This window comes from Olea europaea, chromosome 20 (assembly GCF_002742605.1).
Source record: "Olea europaea var. sylvestris chromosome 20, O_europaea_v1, whole genome shotgun sequence".
NCBI lineage: Eukaryota > Viridiplantae > Streptophyta > Magnoliopsida > Lamiales > Oleaceae > Olea > Olea europaea.
The window spans coordinates 11,272,453-11,280,887 of NC_036256.1; the positions used below are offsets into that span (position 1 = coordinate 11,272,453).

General features: G+C 35.8%; 2 protein-coding genes across 5 annotated transcripts; one reads left to right on the forward strand and one right to left on the reverse strand.

The window, feature by feature from the left end:
* Positions 1–576: 576 nt before the first annotated feature.
* LOC111369061 lies at positions 577–1,563 on the reverse strand. The gene has a single exon (XM_022990547.1). The coding sequence runs from the start codon at positions 1,561–1,563 to the stop codon at positions 577–579; it is 987 nt and encodes a 328-aa protein (XP_022846315.1).
* Positions 1,564–3,557: 1,994 nt separating this feature from the next.
* LOC111369618 lies at positions 3,558–7,102 on the forward strand. 4 transcript variants are annotated; one of them, XR_002698203.1, is made up of 4 exons: positions 3,558–3,713; positions 4,094–4,737; positions 5,175–5,581; positions 6,810–7,102. XR_002698203.1 is itself a non-coding variant. In XM_022991202.1 (4 exons), exons 2-3 carry the CDS (start codon positions 4,182–4,184, stop codon positions 5,294–5,296), a joined length of 678 nt encoding a protein of 225 aa, XP_022846970.1. In that variant the 5' UTR covers positions 3,558–3,713; positions 4,094–4,181; the 3' UTR covers positions 5,297–5,337; positions 6,810–7,102. The 4 variants fall into 4 exon arrangements, 3 of the variants coding, with proteins under 3 accessions (XP_022846970.1, XP_022846969.1, XP_022846968.1); XM_022991202.1 differs by having other exon boundaries at positions 5,175–5,337; XM_022991201.1 differs by lacking the exon at positions 5,175–5,581 and having other exon boundaries at positions 4,082–4,737.
* The last annotated feature ends 1,333 nt before the right edge of the window (positions 7,103–8,435 follow it).

Sequence of the window (8,435 nt, forward strand, 5' to 3'; positions counted from 1 at the left end):
TGCACTGGAGATCGTGTTCCCTGATTCGACCATATATGTGTACGACCCAGATCATTCATGTGTGACACAGGGACAGCTCGAGCAAATCTTAGAGCCGATGACTGTGATCGTTCCTATGATGGCTAGACATGCGGGCTTGACTGTGGATGAAAAACTAGCCATCGTGTAGGACACGACGACGACGAGACAATCTATATCGTAAGTCTTTGTAATCTTTTTTTTTTTTAATTTAGTAATCAATTCGTACGTAATTAGAACCGAACTAACACATAATTGTTCATTTGTAGGGCGATTGTGGGATTTTCGCAATCAAATACAAAGAATTTTTGAGTATAGCACATAAGGTTGATGGAATCAACCAGTTATGGATACAGAATTGACGAAATAAATTAGCGTGTGATTTATACGAATTTAATTGTGGTCCATAAATTATTTGTAAATATTTTTTGTACTTAATATTTGTAATTATTTTTTGTGATTATTCATGTAAATACTGTTTATTTCAATATAAATACTATTCAATTCAATGTAAATACTATTCATTTCAATGGAAATACATAATGCTCTAACTGTCATTTAGGAAAATCGACTTGTACAAAATTGGCGAGTATGTCCTACTGATTTACACCTGCTACACCTATGCGGTCGGGAAAACTCTCCAGTAGATGGTATTATAGAAGTACTTGGACGTCCAGGACCACGTGGTTCAATGAGATGTGGCGACAATGTATTGAACGGGCGAATATGATCGGAAACTTCCCACTTGGCTTCGTTTGGAAGCGAAAATATGGTTTCAACATACGCAGCTCTCCAATTTTCAGCAGTGTAATAAGGAGAGCACAATGTTCTCACTGCAAATTCTCGATACATAGCCACTGCAACTGCATGCTCACATGGAAAACTCTCTAACTGAAATTGTTTACAAGTGCATGTTCCATCACTTAAATCTACCATATATGCCGTATGACGTGCACATTTCACAGAGAAGCGCGACTCGTCTAGTGGTTCTACATTTAACTTTCTCGCAGCCTCTACAGCCTTAAAGAGCTTTACCTCTTGTGCTGGGGCTAGCACAGTTGTGCAATTATGTGATTCCGCACGTCGATCATGAAACCACTGCTGCAACTTCGTATGGATATTCTCAATCAGTGCGAGAATGTGTAACTTTCGATCCCTCTTAAATAATGCATTGAGAGACTCCGCGTTGTTTAACGTTATCATGTTGTATCGACGTCCTGAAAAATATGAGCGTGTCCAATGTTCAATCTCCATTTTCGTTAGATAGTCCCATGCTGGGAATGATTTGCTTCCTATTTCAACCATGTACCTATTACACTCTTCAATACTATAAGTTTCGGCCGCTCTCCTAAACAATGAAATGATGTCTTTGCCTCGATACTTGGTCTTCAATTTGCCTTGTATATGGTACACGCAATACCCATGATGTGCATTGGAAAAAACTTCAGCAATACCATTTATTATAGACTGTCCCCGATCGGTGACAAATGCAAGGTCCTCGACTTCTCCGATTACTTCTCTTTGCTTTATGAAGAACCAATGCATCGACAGATCATTCTCGTTATCAACTATGCCGAATGCAAAAGGGTAAATTTGAATGTTGGCATCTTGACATGTAGCAATAATCAACTGGCCTTGGTATTTGGATTTCAGAGTTGTACCGTCGACTAGAATTAAGGGTCGCATAGCATTTCGAAATTCCCGAATGCATTGTCCAAGAGCCATAAAGAAGAATTTGAAGCAGTTATCGGCCTCCGTCTCAATAAAAAATGCCGAGCCAGGATTAATTTTCTCCATGTTATGACAATACCTAGCCAATTTAGCATAACTTTCCTCTGCCAAGCCTATTAAATCATCCAATGCCCATTCTTTGGCCTTCCAGGCCTTCTGGTAGCTCATGACTACTCCGTACTCTCGACGAACATTGTTAATGATATCCAATGGTTTGTAGATTGTCCGTGGATCCTAATACTTGTGCATTATTAGTCGACCAATAAACCAAGCTCGGGCTTGCCTGTGATCATTGTGACAAACTCCCACTTCACAAGTATGTTCTCATGTATATTTGTGAATTACGAAGCACTCATTCGTGTCCATCTTCGTTGCTCGCAAACGTCAACTGCAACTATCATTTACGCATGATAGCGTCAACAAGGACCTATTCGATTTTTTCACTCTAAGCACAAAGTTGTATTTCAGTGCAATTAGATGCATGATTTCTTGCAACTCTTTCTTCGTGTCAAACAGTTGCTCGACATACAAATCCTCATTATCAGGAACCACACGTAAGGAGTTAGAGGACGGTCCACTCGATCTAGCCCCCGAGGTGCCACCCCACTCATGTCTCTGCCGGGATAAACCAATCAAGTCCTCGTTTATAAAAGTGTTTGCATTTTCATTCTCGTTGTCACGAGCAGCAGAGGGGATTCTGTGTGCAACTATCTCTGGAATAATCACATCATCTTCACGAGCTATCTCCACCGTATCCCAAAAATCGTTAGCATTGTGATCCCCACCTCTCGAGTCTACTTGTTCATTTTCGACGACATCATTCCTTACTAAAGTCACGCAAAGAGGAGTCGTGTGCTTATTGTTCAATTCAATCAGATAATTTACTTCATTAATAGAAGAAATCATTATAGGTGGAATTGGTATTGATGCATGCTCGCTAAATTTAAATTTCAATTCCATGTTGTATTGAGAAAGATTAACATTCAACTTATTCTGTAAATTATTATAGAGTTCTGCATATGATGTACCTGATGATATGGAAATTACGATACCACCACGTTTATCACTTATCCATTTTCATACCCATTGATCTTTTTCGTCCAATTCGAAATCACCAAAGTAACAAACTGGGACTACAACCATATCTGCATGTCGAAACAGAATTTTTAATTACAAAAAAAATATCAATAGCAATAAAAATAACCTAAAAAAGGGGGAAAAAAGAAAATAGCCGGTCAAACAGTTGGCCATAACAGCCGGTTGTTTGTCCGACTGTTTGATTAGCTGTTAAACAGCCGGTCAAACAGTCAATTCATGGGCGCCGACATAATATGCAGATGAATTTTTTCCGGTCAAATACTTCAAAAATTACAGATCTATTACATTTTTTTCTACTAATCATTAAATGTCGAAATACAATTTATCAATTTAAACATACAATAATTTAACGAAAACAAGATTAAATTTGCGTATATAAACTTACTGAACCGACGAGATTGATGTCCACAAAATTTTCGACTTCCAATTTCGATATATTTTTAAGTTTCTGCAGTTGAAGCAGATGAAGGATGAGAGTGTTTTATTTATTTGTGTTGGAGTATACAGATAAGAAATATAGGAAGTGTTTGATTTTTTATTTGTTAAGTGAAGGGATATTCATGTCTTTTAAAAAAATCAACTTTTGTAATTATATAATGTATTTAAGGATATTTTTGTCTTTTAACATTGGATATGCCATTTTCATAATATCCCTTTGTTGATAAGTCAACATGAAATTTAGATGATTTTATCATGTTAATTTTAAAATTACTCCAAAAACAACGCGGATAATTAGGTTGGCTGGATAAATTTTTCCTTCTGTAAATTACCAGAAAAATAAATAAAGAAAGCCCTTTTTCCATCTCTTCTCGGCGATGATCTCTCTGTTATCGAATTTAGGGATTCTTCAAAAAAATTTCGCAATGGTACGCCCAATCGCTCCTTCATTTTTCTGCCTTGCACCTTTTTTGTTATCTGTTTTGAATTGTTATTTTTGGGGGTTTGTTTTATTCTTATCTCTTCACATGTTTTCCTTTGTGTGGTTTTCATATATTGAGCTGCATTATTTAAAATCGTCAAGTTTGTTTGTTTGAATAATTGACTTGGGGATACATTTTTCTTCGACGTTAATTAATTCTAGTTTTTTGGGTTTTTGCTAATTCAGTTACTGGATTATTGTATCATTTATTAGAAATTTTAGGCTGGTTGTTGAATATGTTGTCATTTCTGGTGAATTGGAATTCTTGGAGTGAAATCAAAATCGAAACAATTGAAATGTTTAATATCTTATTAGATGACAATGCAGGCCAAGGGTTTTATTCAGGTATGATTAATAGTGCCAGTACCTGAAATTGGGGAAAATTTGCAAAATTGAGCAAGATTTTTCATGGGATATGGAATATAATAACTCAAAAGAAAAAGAAGTGTTTGTTGATATCGAGAGTGGGGTTGCAAGTGGAGGAGCTGATACAAGAACTTGTCCCCATTCGGGAAAGAAACGAGGGAAGAAATTGTTGAACAAGCTTACTAGTGGAGTTTTGGGCATAAATGGGTCAACTAAGGATGAGCCTAGCAGCAATCTTGGAGGGTTGGATAAGGATTCTCATGAACCTGTCGAATTGTTGATACACAAGGGCCCGGGTGATCAAGAGAGTCACGAGCTTTTGCCTCTTATAGAGAAGAAACATGAGAAAAAGAGATGGAAAAATGGAAAGTCCAAGAAGGCGGCTAATAAGCCTCCACTACCTCCTAAAGGTCCATCCTTGGATGCTGCTGACATGAAGTTGGTTAGAGATATTTCTCTGCATGCCACTAAAAGGCGTGAGAGGATTGAACGAATGAAAGCGTTAAAGAAGAGGAAAGCAGCCAAAGAATCATCACCATCTTCCACTGGCACCATGTCTGCAATGATCATTACAATCCTTTTTTTCCTAGTGATAATCTTTCAAGGTATTATCATCATGCTCTTTCTCCTTACTATTTTTTGTGCCATTTATTTTGTATCCATGTCCTCCACCAAGGTAGTTTATCAGATATGTGGATCAAGTAATTTCAGACTGGTTTTTGTCAAGAGTTCTTCAAATTCGTTTGCTTACTTATTTGTTATCCACTGAGGATTTCAAGGAAGTCATGATTTAATTTGTAATTATGATATCATTTAAGTAATAGCTAGATTATATATGCTTTTGATTTTTGCCTTTGTTTGATAAAACTTTTCTAATCTTTTATCTACTTTTCAACTGGTCTAATTTCAATTTTAACAACACATTTAATTGGCCTACATTTTTATCAACTTTTCAATCACTTATTTTATCAAATTTTATCAATGATAAACTTTCATCTAAAGCTTTGTCATACAGCCCCCTTAACTTGATTTTACATGGTAGGGAGCATGGTTCAATCAAAAGTTGTTGCATTAGTTGATTTGGATGCAAGGAGAATGCCAGTTAAAGTACTTGTTCACGTTAATGCTCAATTGAAGAGGTCGTGTTATTTAAGTTCGTTATAAAGGAGAAAACGAAGAAGATGCAACACATCACACCTGAATAGGTTGGTGAAAATGAATATTTTATATGGGTCATTAAACGCAAAATGTTGATAAGATTAATGTAGTAGAAGTGGAGATTTTAAGATGGGCGTGTGGTATGTTGTAATGAATAAAAAATTTAATAAGAATGTACTCCAACTCCATGTAAGGTATGGATAAATTAGGGGATCGAGGAATGTCTTGCACAAACTAAAGAAGCTTCCATTAACATGAACGATGCAATCTCAGTTGAACGTGTTTGGAGAGGTAGGTATGCAAATAATTTGATATCATTGAACCTCAGGGGACAAAAAGTATTTTTGTAGCTTATTTTGTTTCCACGATGTAAAAAATGTCATCTTTAGATATTTTATGTTGCAACAAAAAGCATTTTCACCATGTAAGTTTGACACCGGGGTGCTAGCGTCTAACATATAATCGATGCCCCTCCTCTTGTTAAGGAAGTTCTCAGTCTGTCTTTTATAAATATATAACATCTCATGATTCTTTTCCTATGATTTGCCTCAGAAATACTGTTATGACTGTAATTCTGAGGATCATAAACACTGTAGAACTTGTTTGAATTTCTTGACATTTATTTCATAACCTATTAAACATGGTTACTTACTGTTGACTGTGAACTACTATTGAACAAATTTCTCTCACCTATCCATGGCTTTTCCTTCCTATACTCTCCGATTCAATGCTCATATAGGAGCAAGAGGAGAAATAGCTATTTAGGAGAAAGCTACTCAATTTTGCATGCCTTCCACGGTTCCTAGCTAAGTATGTTTATAGATTTCTAGTGAGGCATTGAGGATAATTAAGTCCTTTTTGCTAATGATGCATGATGGTCATTAATTAGCTGTCTTCTAACTGATTCTATAATCAGTACACATTTTATCCACCAATTTAATCCTTGTGCTTTTGCTAATGTGCGTTAGCTCACCTTCTATATTCAATGTCGCTCATGAGACTTTGCTCTATTAATGCTCATTGGCTTATTTTGAGTTCGCAAACATTTTTACTCTTCAGAATTATCGCTCAGACGCCTTATTTGTTGTCAACACTTGCTGGAGAGTATATGTTGGCATGATCAATTAACTTACTGGAGAGTATATGTTGGCATGATGAATGATCTCGTTAATTGACCGAAGGAATAGACTCCACTTGGAATTTTTCATAGATTCATTCGGCCAGATCTTCATGTATTCTGAATCTTAATTTGCAATTTTTTCCCAAAAGTATGTGAATTGGCTTTTATATTTATAAGCAAATGTAAATATTTCTTCTCGTGTCTTTAATATTTCATTAGAATACCCGAACTCTAATATTTCATTAGAATACCCGAACTCGTATAAAAATCTTCTGGATAGATATAGATGGTGCTGACATTTGTAAATACATTTGGAAATAGCTTTGACAACTTACTCTTTCAGAGGATTAAAGCATTTAAATTCCTGTAGCTTAAGGTGTTGATTCCTAGTTTTTGCAGGACTTGGTTCCATGAAAAGTTCAACAGAGACATCACTGGGGGCTCACGAGCCAGGAGTAGAGACAAAAAGCTTAATTTCTGTTGAGTTCTACAATCATACGTATTCGACTAACAGGTCCCCCGTCCAGGATTCAGGTCCTCTGGATAGAATGGTTGGGTAACGCTTGCTTTCTGCTTCACATCTGGAGAGACTGTTTTGTTGCGGAAGTAAATAGGTAGAAATTGCAACACTCGGATTCATTTGTACTATGATTTGTTATTTTATTTAGGTGAAAGATTACTGACTTGCTCAATATATCTATTATAGGAAAAAAGAAATAAACATAATGCCTATTTAAATTTGTTGATAATAGGTGCACTTCGTTTTATATAATCATCTGTGCTTATATTGCCCTTGTTTGATCCCCATTCTTTAGAAAAAATAAATTCTTCTACAATGTTTTGACATCATTTTAATCATACATTTTTCAGTAAAATAATATTACATGCAAATTTAAAACTTTTCTTTATTTTTTAACCACATATTTTCCATCAATACACTATTCAAAAAATTCATTTTTGACCAATTGGTTGTTGATTCACTAAAATGAAGAAGATGATTATAATGCATTTCTAGACTATTTGTCTTGATATCCTTTATATACCAAAAAATATTAGAGTAGGGACGGCAAGAGACCAATCTAACGGACCATCGAAGCTGGATTCGACTAGTTGGACCAGCTAGGCTCTACAAAGTGGTCACCAAGCCGATCGGGGGCTCACGAGCCAGGAGTAGAGACAAAAAGCTCGATTTCTGTTGAGTTCTACAATCATACGTATTCGACTAACAGGTCCCCCGTCCAGGATTCAGGTCCTCTGGATAGAATTGTTGGGTAACACTTGCTTTCTGCTGCACATCTTGAGAGACTGTTTTGTTGCGGAAGTAAATAGGTAGAAATTGCAACACTCCGATTCATTTGTATTATGATTTGTTATTTTATTTAGGTGAACGATTACTGACTTGCTCAATATATCTATTATAGGAAAAAAGAAATAAAAACAATGCCTATTTAAATTTGTTGATAATAGGTGCACTTCGTTTTATATAATCATCTGTGCTTATATTGCCCTTGTTTGATCCCCATTCTTTAGAAAAAATAAATTCTTCTGCAGTGTTTTAGCATCATTTTAATCACACATTTTTTAGTAAAATAATATTATACTCAAATTCAAAACTTTTCTTTATTTTTTAACTACACATTTTTCATTAATACACTGTTTAAAAATTCATTTTCCCCCTCAAAATGGGGCTCAAACAAGGGCATTGTGAACTTAGATGATCATTAATCTTGGACCAATTGGTTGTTGATTCACTAAAATGAAGAAGATGATTATAATGTATTTCTAGACTATTTGTCTTTATATCCTTTATATACGAAAAAATATTAGAGTAGGGATGGCAAGAGACCAATCTAACGGACCATCGAAGCTGGATTCGACTAGTTGGACCAGCTAGGCTCTACAAAGTGGTCACCAAGCCGAGTCTGGGCTAATTTGTCGACCAAGAGGTCAAGCCATACTCAACCCATGGGCCTAGTTAGTAGTGTAGGGCCGAGACAAGGCCACAAGCATTAGAGTGATATTTTT

Bases quoted from the DNA above. Each gene is read 5' to 3' on its own strand.
- LOC111369618 (XM_022991201.1), top strand. From the start codon at position 4,182: ATGGAATATAATAACTCAAAAGAAAAAGAAGTGTTTGTTGATATCGAG. The intron at 4,738-6,809 runs GTATTATCATCA...TAGTTTTTGCAG, and splicing joins CCTAGTGATAATCTTTCAAG to GACTTGGTTCCATGAAAAGT.
- LOC111369061 (XM_022990547.1), bottom strand. From the start codon at position 1,563: ATGCATTGGTTCTTCATAAAGCAAAGAGAAGTAATCGGAGAAGTCGAG.